This window comes from Dicentrarchus labrax, unplaced genomic scaffold, assembly GCF_905237075.1.
Source record: "Dicentrarchus labrax unplaced genomic scaffold, dlabrax2021, whole genome shotgun sequence".
Lineage (NCBI taxonomy): Eukaryota > Metazoa > Chordata > Actinopteri > Moronidae > Dicentrarchus > Dicentrarchus labrax.
Window position 1 is genome coordinate 8889677 of NW_026136715.1, and position 20443 is coordinate 8910119.

The 20443-nt window shown below is 40.2% G+C and overlaps 1 protein-coding gene across 1 annotated transcript; it reads left to right on the top strand.

Annotated features, from left to right (window-relative positions):
* The first annotated feature begins 219 nt into the window (after nucleotides 1–219).
* Nucleotides 220–20106, top strand: bltp3a (bridge-like lipid transfer protein family member 3A). The gene is made up of 21 exons (XM_051426867.1): nucleotides 220–460; nucleotides 3102–3264; nucleotides 5965–6003; nucleotides 6229–6320; nucleotides 6425–6614; nucleotides 6984–7124; nucleotides 7254–7424; nucleotides 8387–8567; nucleotides 8783–8869; nucleotides 9549–9719; nucleotides 10593–10738; nucleotides 12103–12244; nucleotides 12369–12562; nucleotides 12716–13917; nucleotides 14067–14242; nucleotides 14328–14467; nucleotides 14638–14788; nucleotides 15234–15490; nucleotides 15878–15986; nucleotides 16194–16285; nucleotides 17283–20106. Exons 1-21 carry the CDS (start codon nucleotides 417–419, stop codon nucleotides 17397–17399), a joined length of 4005 nt encoding a protein of 1334 aa, XP_051282827.1. The 5' UTR covers nucleotides 220–416; the 3' UTR covers nucleotides 17400–20106.
* The last annotated feature ends 337 nt before the right edge of the window (nucleotides 20107–20443 follow it).

Consider the following 20443-nt stretch of genomic DNA (forward strand, 5'->3'; position numbering starts at 1 on the left):
GCACTACCACACCACCGCACATAAACCATCACTTTGCTGTAACCAAGGCATTTTATTTGTTCTTCAACCGCTCTGCCGCCCACCTGCTTTTACCCCTGAACATCCAGCAGGTGGCGTCGTCGTGTCGTTGGAGCTGCTGCTGTGTTTTCGTGGTGGAGTAACGTGTGTGTGTGTGTGTGTGTGTGTGTGTGTGTGTGTGTGTGAGTGTGTGTGTGTGTGTGTGTGTGTGTGTGTGAAAGGGGGTCAGCGGCAGTCCGGTGCTTTAGCGAGGTAGCAGCTAGGCTGTGCTGTGCCAGCGGCGGCTAAGAAAGATGCACGGAGCCGCGGTTGTGTACAGTATAGAGATACCTACAAGCTAGTATATGTTTTGTTTTAGACCCGGTGTTATAGTGTACGAAGACAACCGCTTGTAGAAAATGGCCGGAATAATTAAAAAGCAAATTCTGAAACATTTATCAAGGTAAGTGTTATCTTTGGCGTTTGTGTTAGCTGTGGTTAGCCCAGCTGGATGGTGTTTTATTTTTTTATTTTTTTATAACGTTGCTGCTTACCAACACAGAAAACGTTTGTCAGCTAATATTTGCTATCTATACGTGTAGCTACATTGATTTCCACAGTGGTTACCATCTGTTAGCTTAACGCTACACGTTGGGACACTTGACAGAGACATTGAACGCAGCAAACCAGTTCAACCAGACCGTTAACTAAATTACTTTTTACAGACGTATCCATTAAGTGTCCTTAATACTGTTACATGTGCTACAGTCTGCCTTAATACGTGCTGTGTAAAGCTCATATATTGGACTCAATGGGCCTAATACCTTCCCTTTAGTGCTGAACCCGCTCTACCCATACAACACTGCTTAATGTTACTTGGTATTTTTTTTATGTCTTTGTGGTCCGAGGGTCTAAATATCATAATTAGGTTTAAGTAATTTAATGAAATAACTTGGATTATTTCGTAAGAATCATTCCTCCTTTTAGTTTTTTAAGTAAGCAGCTAAAAAACAATGCCATCTCCTCAGTGAGACAGACAGAAAAATAGTTTTCTATATGTGATATGGAGTATTTTAGCTTTTTATATCTTTATGTCTTGGAACAATTATAACCTCACACATACATTTATCAGGATACTGAAAGCCTTTTTTTTTTTTCTATAGCCCCAACTCTGGGGAAGACTAAGCTTGTTCAGGTGTGTGTATCCAGTTGGCCTACTGCTCATGAATGAATGAATGAATGAAGGGATGAATGTTGTCAGCTGAGGTTTGCTGTCAGAATAGTCAGTGAAGCTCCTGGCTTGCAGCCATTTCCCCATACCTGGTCTTACTCCTTCTACATGTGATCACTCAGGAGACTTAGAGACTGCTGTTTTGTTTTAGGTTTTATTGTGTCAGAAATAGGGCGATTATTCTAACAGATATTGCGATACGGTTCACGATTAGTGTAGGGAAAAGTAATTTTTGCATCACGAATCCCTGAAACAACTATTAAAATCATGATGTGATATTTTTTGGGGGGGGTCTGTTCCAAACAAACATGTTTTCTTAAATCCAGAGAACAATATTTGTAAGCATCTCTACAGTACTACAGTGCTTTATTATAATTCTGTTTTGTCACACATTTGACCTTCATCAAGAAATTGCAGCTTCTGTGACTTAGATAATATTTTGATTGTGCAGCCCTATTCAGAACTTCTCTGTTGCTCTCATTTTAGCACTGTTGAGCATTGTTAAGAAATAAATTTAGGTGGGAGAGCAATGTTGATATTTGTTTAAAAGGTCTTTTGCTCCAGCTGGATGGGGTAAAGGCTAAAGTTGATCATAAGACTGAACCTCTGTCACTGAATAATTAAAGTATTTATTTGTACCAGATAGGTCACAGTGGACAGAATTTTAATGTTGACCATAGCTTGTTCTTATACAGGAAATGGGCCTTACAGTCCACGTATTTCTTCAGTTATCTTGCATCCTGCTGTGAGAAATAATCACTTTCATGAGTTTATTTATTCTTTGCTTAAAAAAAAACGTATCTGTGTCAGTGTAGCAGTATTCATATAACAATATGGTCCTTTTTAGACAGGTGGGATAATATCAAGATCATATCATTAGTTTTCATGTGCACACAATGACTTCTTTCTTGCCTTCAATAAGCTATGGAATTTCTGCTCTCTTTAAACCACGCTAATCTTAGTAATTAGCCTATATTTCTAGTTTTATAAATAATGGCGCCACTATGCAGTAGTATTTGTTCTAATCTAGGTCTTAATTATGAGTACCACCAAATCACCTCTTTATATTCTGTCAATCCAAAAGGAAACTATGAAAAATAAAGTCCAGTCATAGTTGTTTTGTGAACCAGTTCTACACCTCAAGCTTGACTCCATTAAAGGCCCTGGAAGGGTGTGGGAGTTAATATGTAGTGTTCGTTTTAGGAAAGCCAAGCCGTTATTTTGTTGAGTCAAAGGAACGTTAAGCTTTGACTTGCTTATCAGGCTTATCAGGTACGGCATGGTGTTAGGCCTAATGTTTTGACAAATTGGACCACATTCACATGTCGTCTTGTTAGTTTAATTAATATAATTAACCAAACAGTGAGTCACACTGTAGTTCTCTTAATTGACATTTAGTCTGCTGCTTTTTCAACAGTGTCTCTTGGTTGATGTCTAAAATGTCACAGGGATTTGTCATGAAAGTGTTCAGTCATGTGGTGTATGTGAAATTAAAATTCTTAACAAACTGATTTTCTCCGATCGCTGCTGTTTTTACCCTGTGTGGGACTGAAGCCTATTCCTGGCTGCTGGAGCTCGCTGCATTAGTACCCTGAGAGAGGTTCGCCTGGATGGGGATTACAGCTGTGTGAAACTAGTATGGAGGCTGCTACGGTTTCCCAGGATGACTCATTCAGTTGCACTACTTCAAAACGTCTTGGCCATCTGCATAATTGAATTTTGGCTATTTTTGTCTCCTATATCATCAGTGACGAATACTGATGACGTTGGGTGTTTCCCAGATAAAAGTTACATGAACCTCTTCCAGATGTAGGTTGCAAGTGTTCACCCTAAAACGTTTTATTTTAACTTTTCATCTGGTTTCTTTTCTTAGGTTCACCAAGAATCTGTCCCCGGACAAGATCAATCTGAGTACGCTGAAGGGGGAGGGGCAGCTGTCCAACCTCGAGCTTGATGAAGAGGTTTTGCAGAACATGCTTGACCTGCCCACCTGGCTGGCTGTCACTCGGGTCTACTGCAACAAAGCCGCCATCAGGGTATGTTATTGACTAGTCAAACCTGATTGTGCAGCTGCTCTGACAAGTGAGGCTGTCACCCTTTTCTAAGAACACACAAAGCCGGTACAGAAAAAAACTACATAACTCATGTCATCTTGGTAATTTGTGTCATAGTTTAGTTTTGAACTAAACAAAGGTTTTCAGTTTATTATTGTCAAAGAGCTTGTTTTTGAGTGCATAGAGTCGTAGAGGAAATGAGCAGTCAGTACCACAGATAAGCACTGCTACGGGCACTGCTGAGAACGGTATGATCTGTCAGGCTGGCACTGGTTGTTGGTAATAGAGAGGCAAGCCATGATTCAGAGGCACACAAAAGGCCAGAGGCTAGAGTGATCCTGAGATATACTGGCTTGTGAGCATTGACTTGTCAGTTCCCAGTTCATCCCAGTAATACTACATGTAAAAGACATTTGTTCAGAATTCAGTGATAAAATACATATTGTTGTTATTTAGGTGTATTCTATACACATATAAATATTTTAACCTTTTTAACCTCGATTTCTCCTTGAGTTTTCTTAAAATGTAGGAGGAAAACAGTCTCCCAGCATTGTAGGACAGTATTACATATGATATGTATGTATGTATGTATGTACATCTGTAATATGCTTGCTGTAATATGGTATTACTGACTGAAGTATCCAAACCCAAGACACAATATTTTCTATAGCTTCACCAGTAATATTCTACATCTTTTGTGTGCCTGTTTATGCACATTTCCTTGTCATTCAGTCTGACCTATTTTGTTGTATGAGCAGTATTCTCTTTTAGCTGTATCTTATTAATGAGGTTTGTGGTGTTGCCACCAGTCCAGAGAATAACTGCTGACGCTGAGTAAAAACTTCTCCTTCGCAACCGCTTGCTGGCATTCACTTGTTGTTTTTGTCCTATTTTCAGAAAATGCCCTTGGCTATCCTCTTCAAAAAGTTCTAATATTAAGACCAAAATATCTTCTACTCTTCTATGACTCAAAGTCTGTCTTGTGTTCAGGCTTCCAAAGATAGTGGCCTTTTTTGTTTTTAGGAGCTTCGGTTGGTCAGTGGGTCCTCACTTTGGTCCAGATTGAGAAAGCTAGTGAATTGTCATAACATGTTTACAGACATTCTTGGTGTCCAATACTTCTGTTAACGAGCAATACTTTGGTGTACATGTTAGCATCCTATACTTAGCATTTAGTTCAAAGCATCTCTGTACCCAAGTACAGCCTAACAAAGCTGCTGCTATGCCTGTAGACTAGTCTTCTTTATAGTCTCAACCTACATTTTTAACTCTATCAATGTCAGCCATCTCGGGAATTACTTTCGAGATAAACAAGATAGACAATCGAGTGTTGGAAGCAGAATCCACAGTGATTTGTTTAGGGCTCCATGGGTCAAGGCTAGTTGTATCTCTGATACTTTTATGTCATCTAGTGATATCTACAGCAGTGCTCAAAATCAAGGATGTTTCGTTTTCCCAGACAATAAAAATAGCACCCGGGATACAAAGATACTAGGGGTGCAAGAAAATAAAGAAATGACACTATATTGTTTTTTGTGTTTAAACCTCCAACAGCTGGATAGCGGTATTGAAAACTGAGAGCTGTGATGTTGCGATGTTACAGGGACTGTAACACATATAAATGCAGATCCCACTGTTCTGGTTGCATAAAAAATTCAACTTTAGCTCGGAGTTTATGCACATGGTTGTGATTAGTTTTCCTAAAATTAGATTTTGTATTTTGTTTACATTGCAATATATTAAATTGTAACTGCTGTATTGCGATATGTATTGCATCGCCAGATTCTTGCATCTGCACTGCAGTTTACAGTGTTTCAGTTATTGTTTAAAACATTTTAAAAACTGATTGAGGCCTAGAGTGATTTCATGTTTTTATTCAAATATACACTACCGCTCAAAAGTTTGGGGTCACCTGCCACAAAAGCTTGATTCAGTACAGTCAGATGGCTGAGAGGCCTACTCAATATTTTTGAATGGCAGAAAGAGATAAAGATCCTTCTGAGCTACAGTTAAATAAGAATATAAGAAATCAGTTATTGGTCAATGAAATTGAGAGCTTATTGCACATTTCAATAGGAACAGGTTCCTGTTTCAGTGTCAAGTGTATAATAATGCCTCTAATAAGCTGGAATTAACAGGAATGTTTCTTTTGCAAAGCTATTCTTAAAACTTCAAAATAGAGATAGAAAGTTGGGTCAGCGCTATTGGAATTGCATTACAGAATACCAATTGAACATACTACGGACTGACAAATAACCATTTAAATCTATTCAATCTAACCACTGAGTAGACCGCAAAGGGACCAAAGAAAAACTGTTTCCATAAGTATTTAGTGCCCAGTTGCACAGGTGTGGTTCAATAATGATCTCGGGTTACTTCCACTTTTCTGGACTGGAAAAGAAATAAAAAATTCAAATAAGGGTATTTGGAGGAAAAAATAGTTCCAACGGTATTCTCCCCTGCCACGCAACACTGTGGGGACGTGATTAATCGTGCTCCCTTATATTTGATTTGTTAAGTAGATATGGCAGTAGGACTCTGTGGCAGTTATTGTTGTAGCACTTGCGTCACATTGTACGAGCTTGATGTTCACTGTGCCCTTGTGCCCAGTGAATAATAAACAGTGCAGAATGCTGTGGCAAGTGTTTGTGACTGACTCTGTGGACCTTCCTGTCTTTTTAGATACAATGGACAAAGTTGAAAACAAGCCCCATCTGCCTGGTAAGAATGGCTTGCACATTTATGCAACACTAAGCTTCTCTCTTCCAAAAATAACCTAACTTTGGCATGACTTTAGCAACACCCTGTGTAGTTATTTTACTGTTTTGTTACACTGCTCCATAGGTTGCGCTGTCATCATTGTTATCATTTGTAAATTTTAGGTTACTTCTCTATTCAATCTTGCTCAGTTGTATGCTGAGTAGCACTGTTTCCTCTTTTGTTTAGTTCTTGGATAAGGTAGAGGTAGAAATGAGAACATGTGAGGAGCCACGTCCACCTAATGGCCCCTCTCCCATAGCTATTACAGCAGGCCAGAGGTAAGACTGCATATAACTTGTGTTAAGCCAAAACAAATACTTCATCCCATGTTGTGTATATGATAAACATTGCCTTTGCTCATGTTTATATTGTGCATTTACAGCGAGTACGGCTTTGCAGAGAAAGTGGTAGAGGGCATGTCTGTTAGGATCAACTCCATCACCATCAAGGTGCAGGCTCAGGCCTTCCACGCCTCCTTCGAGCTCTGGCAGCTACAAGGCAACAGTCTCAACCCCAAATGGCAGCGCAGTGACCTCCGCTACACCCGCGTCACTGACCCAAAGAGAGGAGAGGTACAGTGCAGAACACTTTTATTGTTCTCCTCACCCAGCTTTAACACTGCTCTGTCTGGAGGTTGTAGATAATACCCAACTGAATACAGTGTTTCACCACAGAAACAGTGTGTGCTCCTTAGGCCTGCAGTGAATAATTTTCATTAGCTGCAGGGACTATATTGAGATGAACAACCTTTCATGAGGTCTTGTAATCTACTTAAAAGGAAATGTGTCTGTTGCCCTTTCTTTCTCTGTGTCTAAAAAAAACTTTGCCACACTGATACCAATCGTTCCATATAAATGTCAAAACATGGTTTGGTTTTATCTCATATTTTTTTTGTGTTTGATCATAGCTGGATGGTTTGATGTGTTTATTGTTTCCATCAGGTGTTGACATTCAAAGAAATTAACTGGCAGAGTCTACGTATCGAGGCAGATGCCATTGAGAGTGATGACCAGGACCTCGGTAGCACCCCATTACGTCTCATCACCAACCAGGGTCGCATTCGTATTGCTCTAAAACGCAGAGTAGGATTGTGTTTCTACCTTTCATGTTCTATTCTGTCATGGAATTGGTAAAAATCACAAAAGTGACCTCATTTAAATTGCAAATAATTTGTCACAAGCCAAGTCTAAGTCTTCATTGTTCTATCCTAGATAAAGGACTGCAATGTGCTGGCATCTAAGCTGCTTTTCATTCTGGATGACCTGCTGTGGGTTCTGACGGACTCTCAGCTCAAGGCCATCATCCATTATGCCAAATCTCTCAGTGAGGCCATGGAGAAGTCTGCCCAGCAGAGGAAGAGCAGGACTGCTGAATCCCTACAGGTCCTGCCTTCATCCTGTTAATGAATGTTTTGGAGAAAAATCAGTGTGAAGAAGAAGAATATTTTATGTTAAAGGGCTTTAAATACAGACTCTACAGGCAAATTTCAGGCATTGTCAACCTTGAAGCATATGAGGCTGATTTACCTAAGGTCACGTCTCTCAATAATTGTTGTTTCTAAATCGGTTTTAATTAATTTGATATTTGGTAATGAAAACTCAATAGGCCTTTTTCACAGCAGATATTTTAACTTGTCATTGTAGGAAGGAATTGTAGTGATACTTTATTTATCTGTTTCTATCTATTATTATTTATCTGACTTTTAAAGCATTTATTTTGATCGTTGTTTCTTACCACATGTGCATAGTGAAATGTTTTCAGCACAAACTCAGCTGTAAGTCTGATTTTAGTCTTACTGTAAGTTGCTCTGGATAACGTCAGATAAATATTATTTGTTATTGTGTTATTGTTTCTGACCTATGAAAATGTGCAACTATAATACACACTATTTATACACACAAATACAGCAGAAAAATGTAAGAAATAAAAAAATAATACAGTCAGTTTACATGCAAAGTGATTTTTATCCTAATTCGTTTGGTTTTTCCCTGAAAATATGAATAATTTATGACTATGACTCAAAAACAAATGTATGCGCTACAGATATAAATAAGAAACTGTGAAAGCCAAACATCAGCTCTTTCAACAGTTTTTCTCAGTTTGCCTCCACAGGATATGTAAATAGTTATGTTACTATAAATAAAATATGCTCAGTGTATTCACAGATTAGTTTGCAGTTGTCATGACAAAACAAAGGCTTGGGAGCTTTTAACCAGAAATTAGGTGGCATGAGACTATATCTGGATATGTTTCTTTTTGTTTCCCTATTACATTTGTTGCAATATATGTTTTCTTAATGTTGTCAAATGGTAATTTAGATGTTTTTATCTTTTCTATCTTTCAGACTGCTCCTCCATCGCCTGGCCTCCACAGCCTTTGGACAGAGCCCCCACCCGCTCCTACTGGCACCCCCAGCAACATGAGTCAATACTTTGATCTCTATGATGTAAAGGAATCTTCTTATCACACCTTCATATCCCGCTTGGACTTACACATATGCAATGACAGTTCGTCAGTGGATGAAGGTTTGTTGGAAAAAACCTCACTGTGTGCCAAAAAATGCTAAACATGTCCTCTTTATTGTAACTCAAGTATATTTATGTTGTTTTACTTCAACATAAAGCCAATATTGTGTGCTTAAAGTTATTCCTAAAACACAACAAATTGTTCAGCATTTGAAGTATATTTCAAGTCGAGCTGGTTTTTAATGTGATTTTATGTTTTATGTGATATTGCATAGATGAGCCTCCCCCACCAGGCTTGCAAGGTGCCATGCAGCTGACATTCAGGAAGCTGGGTTTTGACTACTATCCTGTCCACAGACCTGGTGAGTGTGATGATGGGTCTTTTCTCTGACTTTGATTTTGCCATACTTTTCCCAGAGGCTCTGTCCTGCTCCCACTGTGACTGCAGCATTCATTCAGGACTAGCTGTTAGGGGGATTACTATTCAAGCAGACTAATGGCCTGGGAGAGAGTGCCCAGTGCTATTATTCTTTGTGGAATTCCTCAAGTGTAGAATGTAGAACAGCAGAGTCGCCTCTGGAGCTGATTACGGTCAATTAAACACAGTTAGAAAAAACCTTTTATTTTGCTATTGTGTTTGATTAAAAAAAACTGTCTTTGAAGGGAATATTACCAGAAGAAAGATTTTATATCAACACAGTACAACATTATATACCGTATGTATATATAGCTGCATATAATGTGAGCACATACCATGAATACCAGCTTTGAAAAGTGGCCATGTTTGTTGACACATGCAAGGAATCTGAGTTCTGGGTAGCTCTCAATCAACCTAAACACAGTGCAGAGGACAACTTTAAAGATACAGACATATAACTAAACAAAGATGTCAAGCTAAACAATTTCAAGCAAACATCAGCATACAGCTAACAGATAACCGCTGGACAACAAAGTATCTATATACAGGTCAGGACAGGAAGGAGTTTAAGCCTAGAGTGGTTGCTGAATCATAACTGCCTTTTTGCTGCTGCTCCAATACAGCTGATGGATGTCGTCACTGGGAACGCCACAGTGGAGCCATGGAGGCTCAGGCCCAGTGGGCTGGGAAACTGCTGCAGGAGTACCAGAGGAGAGCAGAGGCTTTTGGCTTCCCTGGGCCACATACTGAGGTACCCCTGCAGACCAAGGACATGCCTGCAAAGACAGTACAAGGTATGACCACAGAATTAATGTAAAGGTTTGTCTTCTGTGACAGCTTAACACAGATGCAATTATACAGATACATACTCAGACAATAAAAAACAGTGTAATGAAATAAAACATGAATACTTGTTTGCCTTCATTACACAACACACAGTACACAGTAACAACAATAAAAATATGACCCCATCCCCCATACAAAATAACACAGGGCTCAGTAACAGTACATTTTTTATGATAAGAAAGACACAAATCCTAATCTGTAAAAATATTTCTGAACATCGGTGTCACAATCTAACTAGGAAGCAGACTTGAACTGTGCCTTGCCTGAAAAGTGGATGAGATCAAGCGGCAGCAGCAGGCAAAAAGCTGCAGTCAAGTCGGACAGCCTTCAAAACATATACAGGAAATCACAAAATGTTAACATCCGGTTAGACCATCTTCAGGCTACCTATAATTTGCTGACCACATTCGGTTTATATAAATAAACTTTATTATCAACCACGCAGAAGAAGAACAGATTAAACCTTCATTGTGCAACATGAGACAAAAAACAGCCTACAATCTAGAGTTAAATATTGAAATCACACAGAAAATTTGGAAATTGTGATGTTTGTTGTCAAAACTAAGAGCCAATCAGCTCTTGGATCAGGCAACAGCCAGGCGTTTCCCGTCATGCCTTGGGCCTTGCAGTTAGTGAAGAGCAACTGGCTCTTAAAACTGCGGCTGCCTCGATCTTCTGAGGGTATTATTGCCCACGTATGCATGAAGTCAGCATTGTGTGGCAACTGCAATATCGATTCTGCGCAGGCCTGGTTTATTTCGAACGGATGATTCATTTCTGCTTGTCACAAAGTGTTTTTTTCTCCCGTGTACCTACTTTAGATGGACAGTCTAGTCCCAAGTCGAGCCCCCCTGAAACAGAGCAGGCGTCCAACAGGAACTCTGTCAGAGGTCCTCCAGGGTCATCACTGAAGAGGCTACGATCTAGCTGTGTGGTGGTCAGGATGGATGACGTGGACATTCACCAGGCAAGCTTTAATCATCAACTGATTTGATTTACCTGGTTTAACAGAAGCCTCACTTCAGTAAATGGACAGTGGAAGCCGTAAGGCAGTACCTCAGACAAGGCTAGAAGTCGCTTTGCATTTGGGAGATTTTAGGAGTGACAAAGCAGATTTTGGACTTATTTGTAATAACCATAGTTTGTCATGGATGGTATTAATACAGTGGAGTTTATGATAGTAAAATCTTAAATGGACCCAAGTTTATCATAAAACGGGAAAATATCAATAACTCCCTTATCATTGTCTCTTAAGGAAATTAATAAAATTATATTTTCAGATATTACCTCCATTTTCCTTCTCTGGATTTCATTCCTGACATAACTATTTACAGCTGTTACCATGGCAATCACAAGTATAGGCTTTGGATAATGTGTGTGTGTATGGAGAGGATGATTAGTTGATAATAAAGATGTGACAAAGTGGTTTCAGCATGTTTAATTACTGACCACAAGCATTGTCAAGCTGGAGCCTGACAGAAGTGACTTTTCTTATACACACACACCAATGATAATTTGTAAGAAAGATGTGTGTATATTATTGACTTATCTCCACAACCGCAGCACCACAGTTGACTAGCTAGCTGACGCGGGTAATATGTGCCGCAGTGTCCTCATCACTTGCAGTCAGCTCAAACTGGAAAAATGTGTGTTAGATTAGCAGCCCAGCAGGATCTGCCCAATGGGCTTTACAGAGGAAACAGCAGTCTCTTTCAAACCAGCTATCTGATATGTTTTATCTGATTTCTGATTTGTTATATTAATTTTCCGATGTGTAAATGTCTGACATCCAATAGCCCCTCTGGAGCAGTAGAAGATATTGTGTAATATTTGCTATACTAATAACTACAGCCTAACTGTAACTAAAATCCAAGTTCTAAGCAAAAGTATTCCTTAATTAAAATACATCAGTAAGAATAGTATAATCCCATAAATGTCACTTCATTTGGCTGCTCCAGTGCCTTTCATCTGAGGCTGAAACCCCCTGCCACTTTAAATTACACCCAGGCTGCTTCTGCAGTTTCATTTTGGACAGTTGACACTTTTCAACATGAAACAACATAACATCCCCACTTGTAGTTCCCCATTTTATAGAACAAGAGGCACCCTGGGGAATTCTGTGTATGTCTGGGTCTCCACCTTCAGTTTATCACAGGAAGTCAGTGATGTTCAGGCTCAGGTGGTTTAGTTCTGTTATGTGCCACATAGTTGTTCTTTTGTTGAGTGATTGAGTTCCTTGTCTTTGTTTATTGTGTCTTTAATGAAGCAGATAAATGAAAAATCGAACCTGATATTTCCACCACTGTTCTAACCTCTGCACCTCACATTCAGGTGTCTACGAGAGGCCGTCAAAACAAGAAGACCCAGTCTTTATTATCCTGCAACCGTAAAGCTCTGCGTTTGCCAGACAATGTACCAGCAGTTCATCTGCAGTTTACTGAGTACTACTTTCCTGACAACCCCAGTTTATCAGGTATCATGTAACCATATTTTTTTAATCTTTTGTGTTAATATTCCGATTGGTTGTGTAATTAATGCCTGGTTACAAATGATCACATGCAAATATCAGCATCTCTCTCCTTTCTTCCTTCTTCCAGTGCCCACATCAAACCTGTATGCCCAGCTGAATGGCCTCCAGCTCTGTGTGGATCCAGCCAGCGTGCTGTGGATCAATCTGTTCTCCAGGGGTCTGCTGCACACCCTGGACCAGGTCAAAGCTTTCTACCATTTGCAAGACAGCAACAAGGCTGACGAACATGTAGACATCCGCATGGATGCAGCTCAGCTCAAGGTGAGTACACAAATGTTTTTACATATTAATGGCTCATTTGTTTATATTTAAAAGGTTTATGTAGCCCGTTTTTGTCCTATTGGAGCCTTTGCATTTTATACAAACGTCTGTAAGTTGCTGGTTTATGTGACAGTTTTTTGTTCCTTTCTATAGCTGATAATCCCCTTGGATTCTTCCATATTGGACCACCCGGAGCGGCCACAGTCCCTTTCTGTTACTGTACCACAGATGGCACTCAGCAACACCCGCCACTGCCCTCATGGCTCCAGAGCTGACCTCAATAGCACCTATAACAAGTTTGCCAGCTGCTCTTTCTTCCAGCCAACACCTCCCTGCCCCTATCCCAGAGACCAGAGTGCCTTCCACCCCATCCCGTCCACCTTCATCCAGCACTCTCAAGAGACTGAGTCCCAACCTCTGGACAGAAAGCACTTAAGATCCCAAGATGTTTGGTCTCTTAGTCTGTCTCGTGTGACCCTAGGTTTTGATGGAGCTCGGCGATTCCCCAAAGGCAGAACCCAACCTTTTGTTGAGCCCTTTGCCATGTCTGTGTGGATGTGTCAGCCCTCAGCCTTTAAAAATGGCTCACCGTCTTCCAGTCCCGACAGAGCCAACCAGCCTTTCTCAGCGCAGGAAGAGGCTTCACTTGCCTCTTTCCACTTCCTGGCCCACACCATCACTCCAGTGAAGATGTGGCTAAACCACTACCAGTATGTTGCCCTGCTGAGAATGAAGGATGCCATGGCTCGGTTGGGGGCAGAATTGGGACGGGATCTACGAGATGTTAAGCAGGCTCACGGCCAGAAGACAAAACCTGCTACAGTTTGTCTTGCCCTCCTGGTGGACTCTACAGAATTGGGTCTCCTGTTGCCACCAGTCTACTCAGAGCCTGAGGAAGAGGTCCCCCACACTCCAGAGACAGACAGCCCCAGCATAACAGACTCCGACATCTCTCCCACTCATCACTCCACAGATGTGATCCATGAGGACAATGGGTTAGAAAATGGCATCTCTTCCGTCAGTACTGCATTTGCTCAGGATGAACAAGATGGCGTGGTGGAGGAGGCATGTGAGGCTGTGGAGGAGGCGCTGGATGGTTTAACAGCACAGGAGGACACCCCCGTTCTCTCACCTCAACTCTCACCTGGACACTCCCCTGTCCTTTCCCGAGAACCATCCACCTTTAGCCTGGAGGGAGAGCTGTCAAGCGCCATTAATGTCACCAAGGATGTGACCAAAGATGCCTTTAGTGCCTCGCTGGACCTGACCAAAGGGGCGTTTTCTATTACGAAAGACGCCTTTAGCATGCTGAGTCGTGGCTCAGGGATGAGCAAATTGTTCAGTCCGCAGGCAAAGTAAGTGCTAGTGCTCTCCTGCTGGGCTGTTGGCAGCATAATAGTGTTTGTGTGTCTGGAGCCCATGCTGTGCACCACATGCTTTTACTGGCTGTCCCTTGACGACTCTGTGTGTGTATTTGCGTGTGTGTGTGTGTGTGTGTTCATAGGGAACTGGTCCAGCGTTCAGAGGAATCTCTGGCTGCCAGCCTGCGCCACCAACCCATGAAGCAGTCGCCTTCCCAGCATTCTTTTGATAGTGCTATCCTGGATGGCAGCCTGCCCGATGAAAATCTTTCTGTGGATAGTGATATCAGCGACAATTTTGTTGTTCTCATGGACTCAGGTGCTTAAAATACCACCATGTTTCCATAGCAATTTCTCGGAATTACACAGGGGACATCTGCTGTAAGTTTGTATCATGTCTCCAGAGTCAGGTGTGGAGTCCATGCGTCCCAACAACACTCCCGCCGGCAGTCGAGGCAGCCCAGCTCCAGGGACGGAGGGAGGTTCATCAGCTGACCTCAGCAGTTCTCTGTCCCAAAGTACTGAGGATGTATCTCAGGATATGGTGGGTTAAGTATGATAATATAACAGATTTCACAGATTTGTCAGTGGAGTTGCATTATTTCCTAATAGTAATAGTTTAAAGAATAATTAAAATCTCCTGCAAGCCTTCATTTCTAATCTAAATCAACAGTGGTTTAAATGTAACTTTATTGTGATGTACTGTTCTTACAGTCCTCAGTGTTGTTGCTGATCCTGAGTGGAACAGCCTGTACCATGGAAGTAAAGGGAGAAGACCAAGTTGTGGCTGTAGAAACCCAGAATCTGAGCCCTGTGCAGATGGGCAATATCAGGGTATCAGACCTGATGGCTGGCCTCATACAAGGTAACCTGAATTACTGTTGACATGCAGTTTGTTTCCTATCAACAAACTCTTCACACTTGCATTTTTTGTAGTCGACTTATCAGTGTGATGCTAATCCTAAGTTTAAGAAAAAGGGAAAAAGAAATGTAAATCAATCCTGGTCTATGGTCTTCCTTGGCACCTTAAAGTTACATTTTACAAAAAACAAAAGACATTGATGGTGCACAGCATTGAACAGTGTAATCACAACAATTAAATAAGCACATTTTGCCTCATCTTGTTGTAAAAATGCCTCTAAATTACAGTATAGTTACTGCACGTAAGCACATTGTCTCAACTCAAGAAAAAGCTGATCAGGTTCCAGTATGGAAAGGATGCTGGAACTTGTTGCAGTGTAAAGTGTGGGCACTTTAAAGTTCCAGGCTAACAACTGTACATTCTTCTTCCTACCTTCTCGTTTCCGCAGCTCCAAGTGGACCAGTCCAGAAGCAGGGTAGCAGGAGCTCTCCAGCAGTGTGCGTGCGAGCGGAAATGGGTCCAGCTGCAGGCCGACACGCTGCCCTGGCCGAGTCTTTGGGCTTCGTGGATATGAGAGTGCAAGACTTCAAGGCAGAGCTGTTAGCCTCCACAGTGGCTAACATCGGTCCATTCCTCGAAGATGAATTCAGTGTTGATGGTCAGCCAATGAAGTTACACATGAGCAACATCACCATCACTGTCAAGGTGGGTTGTTGATACTGTCAACTAATTTTGATCCTGCTGGTTATAAGTAGTTTGTTAGTAAAAAAATCCCTTTTACATTATTGTGTATATGATTATATCATATTATTGTAGGATTTTAGTCTCAATACTTTACAAAAAAAAAAAAATTCTAACATAAAATATTTTGAAGACAATCCACTTAATTGAAAGATATCAACCATTGTTTTATTTGTTTTTAGTATACCCAGGACTCCTTGTAAGGCAGTGGCAATACTGAGTGGATTATTGTGGTGAAATGCAGTAAACTGAATTGAACCTTTGGACAGACTGCAATCTTTAACAGTAATGTATAGCCAGTGTTGAGGTGTGTTATTAACAGTCAGGATCCATCCCTTTTGTTTCTTTTAGGATGATAGCCCTAAAATCTACCCTACAGCCCCTCAATCTGTCCCAGCTTCATTCATTGTAGATCAGCTGCTCCTTGAGCGCAGTGATGACGGCTTAATGAGGCTCAAAGGTAAGCAAGAAAATCAATTATTTTGTTTTTACTTGAAGTTTGTGCACTGTGAGAAATGTAATGCTTGTCAGTTTGGGTGGAACACCCAAATATTAGCATGATAATGAACTGGAAAACCACCAACACTCCAGCTGGCAATATCTGCTGTAACGACTTCACAGAAAGATGAACAGAAAGTGATCTCCACCATTTCCTTTTTGATTGCAGCTGAAGGTACAGACCCTAAAGCCTCAGCAGGTGTTCCTGTGGTTGGCCTGGACGACCCAAACAGTTCCTGCTCTGTTGGACAGCAGAGTGAGGTAGGGGAGAGCAAGCAGCACCGTATTCTGTATATGTGTCAGCCAAGGGTGACTGTTGCAAGGGGCGTAGTCAGAATTTTAGACATACTGTGGTCATCACTTCTACATGTGGCTTTATTAGATAGGATGTTTTTTGTTTTTTTTGCTTGGTCAGTTAGATAAATTGCCAAGTTGTACTTTTTAAACATTCCCAACATTTAACTACATTAAATAGTGTTTTTTATATGCATTTGACAATAAAACATTGAAGCAAAGAAAGGAGGCCTCTTTAAACAGTGCTGATAGTGAATTGCACTGTTTTATTTTATTTTATTTTATTTACCAAATTTGGCATCTATGACCCTTTTGTTTCTCCACACCAAAAGCATATATACATATATACTTATATTTATATAAAGCCATATACCTCACAGAAAATAATGTACCAGAAAATAAGAGTTAATGTAGTCATTGATCATTATCCTGCAGACTATTTTCACATTCAAATTCCCCCAAACATTTAGATTACATGACCTCAGTGGTAGTTTTGGCCCTGTCTGTATCACAGTCACAGTTTAGGGATCCAACAAAAAAAGGACCTCTTTGTCTTGTATTGTAATCTGTGTAAATGAATATGAGCACTGTATTAACCATGAGTCTGTGTATAGCTCTAAAGTATTATTCCACAGGGCCTTTTTGTTTCTTTAATTTTTTATTGGTCAGGTCAAGATATTCTAACCTCAGCTGAATTAGATTCACAGATTCTACTCATGTTTAAATCTACAGTAATCTGTTGGGTCTTAAATCCAGCTGTAAAACTGGTGTCCTGTTACTGGTCAGCTCTAAGATGGACAGCACAGAGAGGTGACTAAGTACACAAGATTGTCTAATGGTGTTGTAATTACACCTGTTGCTGTCAGTCAGAATCTGATATCCGCCCACTTGGCGTGTAGCACGTAGCCAAAGCATACACTAGCTGTAGCTGGAGCTAACCAATCCAATAATCCTGCCGTTACAGAGACAAACCCTGGAGTCGCAGCTCTCTGGTGTCCAGGCTGCTCTCAACCAAGCCCTCAGTGACAGAGAACGCCTCCTTCTGGAAGTCAAGAAGTATGACCCCACGTTTACTCTCTGAGCCTCCCTGTCTTTCACCTCTGAACCAACTGTGTCACTGCTCCTGCTGAGGAACAGTGATGGGATGTATCAGTCTGAATGTCAGGAACCAGCAAAACTCATTCAAAGTATGTCTGGTCATTGGACATGTATGAAAATAAGATGAATCCCAGATATGGCTTTGGATCACTTCCCACTTGCTATATCACACTCTACATGAGATTATAAAAGAGCCCCTATAACAATTACCAAAAGGGGAATCTAGGGAACTAACTTACAGGTACACTAATGGTACTGTTTTTTTTTATCTGTCAGTGTAGTCTAGTCTGTTCCTCACTTCTGTATTAAACACAAAGTATTCTGGTTATTTATCATCCAAATCAGTGTTGACAGTAAACTCATTGTATGGTTTCAGTGTTCGTCACACAGCATGCAAGTGAATATCATCAAGCTTTAATTCTCTCTAGTTAATTACATGCAAAAACCTCCTCTTCGTGTACACTGACACTGCCAGACAGCTGCTACTCCATCAGGCGCTCCTTCTACAAAACACAAATCACTGTCTCGCATGCTTTGTGAGGAGTGCTAATTTACATATAGCATAGTCATAAAGCTACATAGACTTAGTAATGTAGATTACTTCTGTTAGGTGTGTGTGTGTTCCTTTTCATTTAAAAGTATTCTATTATCAGCTGTTACAAATGTGTTGTAAAAGGTAGGGAAAACATTGCACTTTCTTTTTTTTTTTTAAAGAAAGCAGAACATTGCTTTCATGGAGAGATGGAGGCATCTAAATTTCCACCTTGGTTGCTTTATCACCAGGGTGGAATGGTTACACACTCTTATCAAATTCTCACCGTTCTCAGAAAACGGGTTGAATCATTCCCCAGTGTTATTTTTCTTTGTGTTGTGAAATGTTGGTCTTTCTTCTTTTGAACTGTGAAACAATGTGCTCTGTGGTTGAATGTCCACTCAAGATGACACGCCTTTCGATCGCTCCCTCAGCTGTGGAGAGCAGGTTGCACAGTAGCTTCAGTATTGTAACTGGGTTAGTCTTTTCACTCTAAGTCTCTGGTTTAAAGAGGTTTGGTATTATACCAGCCACCAGAGTTATAATACTTGATCTCCTTAAAACTAGTTTTTTAGCTTGCTAGGAAACTTCTCAGACTGCTAGTGTTATTATTACCTCTGTGCACATTTATCATATATACAGTAGTGTAGTGTAGTGGTCAGACATCATAAACTTAAAGCTCATTCAGGGTGTTGCTTTACTTGTGTATATTTATTTAGATTTGTCAAAGCATGTGTTTTTGTTAGACCGGAGTTACTTTACAGTGTATTAAAGCCATATCAATCAAAGAAAATGACATTGGAAAAAGCTGTGGCACTTCTAATGTATGCGCGCACACAGTGTAATATTAATGCTCAGTTTCATTACAAAAACTGGTCATTTTCAATCAATTTAATCCTAATGTGCTCCAGATTTGATCTATCAGGCCAGTTGACGTTTAAATTCCTGTTACTTTCCTTTTTCTATGCATAAATCTGTTTTATGCATGGATTCAAACAATGATGGATTTGTTCATCAAAGAGAATTTAACAGTATAACATTCATTTTATGAATGCTTAATAAAAACAACCTCTCTATGAGCTACATTTTATGTACAAATGTTCTATTGTAAATGTTTATCCTTTGGAGGTACTTTATCTTTGCACAGCTGTTAGAAGAACTACCTTTCACATCCATTCATCACTGTCCCATCGAGTGCTTGGGAGACCCCTGGTGGCTGTGACTTGCCAGAGCACTCCCCGTTCAAAATAACATGTTTCTTTTTTCTTTTTTTTTTTACTTTGGTTACCTTGTAAGCTATGGATGACAGATTTGCATTCTTGAAGAGGAATGTAAAATATTTAAGCAATAGAAAGACAGCTTTAGTGTAACCAAAAACATGACAAAGAACAGTAACACTACACATTTTGATGTGGAATTCTTCATATTTTTTAAGGTGACTAGTATGAAAGAAAACTGATATACCTGTCCACCAGGATTGAATGTGTTTTTCTCATCTGCATGTGTACACGCCACATTATTACTGTATCAGTGTAATAAAGCAGAGATACTGCCCTTTAACCTCAGTATCACTTATAGTTGTGATCTTCTCAGCTTTTGATGTTTATGTTTTTTGCATGGCCTTAGTAGACAAAGATACAGTGGTACGAAGTTGAACTTCCAATGCTGGATGCAACATGTAGCCGTAAAGTTTATCCAGTTTCCCTCTCCTCAGTCAGTGTTAAGTAGCATCCATTTTCTGCTGACAAACCGGTGCTCAGAGTTCTGTCTGTCAGGATGAGTGTTCGTTCTCCTTTTCGTATGACTGACCTGGCAAAATGTTTGCCACTGGAAAGCAGATGCATGTACTGAAGTGATGTATAGTTCTATGCCTTGTGAATTACTTGCACTTGTGTGATAAATTCACTGGAAATTGCACTTGTTTTAATGTAAATCACTTCACGGGATTGCAGAGGAGTCCTTGTGAAATCTTCCTAAGTGACGCAAATGTTGGAGACCCTGTGAACAGTATTTTTGTCAGTTGTGTAGTTACATTGAATTTTTTGTATTGTCTTTATCACTTCATTGAGACTAATATGAAAACTGGTTCTGTGAACCAAAGCTAGTATGTGGAAAATATTTTAAAAGTGAAAGAATAAATGATTAATTGCTGAACACATATCAGTTGTGCCTCTAAGTTTGAACAGAACATGCATGTTTACGTGTAACAATATCTATTGCATCCACATTCTTCTTGTCATAAAGTCTACAGAAACATGTACATTCAAGTCTCACGCCAGTTATTTTAGTAGTGTGGTCCGTAGTTTGTTTATACGTACATATTTCCAAACACAATTTTAAACATTTTATTTTGGTATTGTGAGACGAACTAAATAGAATTCAAAGTTGAACTGAATAAACAAAAGTCAAATGTCCCTGTTAATCTAGAAAAGGGTTCCATATCATACCCTGGCCACCCTATTGACCCACGACCCTCTTGAAAATGATAAAAACAT

Bases quoted from the DNA above. Each gene is read 5' to 3' on its own strand.
- bltp3a (XM_051426867.1), top strand. From the start codon at position 417: ATGGCCGGAATAATTAAAAAGCAAATTCTGAAACATTTATCAAG. The intron at 13,918-14,066 runs GTAAGTGCTAGT...GTGTGTTCATAG, and splicing joins TTGTTCAGTCCGCAGGCAAA to GGAACTGGTCCAGCGTTCAG. The intron at 14,789-15,233 runs GTAACCTGAATT...TCGTTTCCGCAG, and splicing joins GATGGCTGGCCTCATACAAG to CTCCAAGTGGACCAGTCCAG.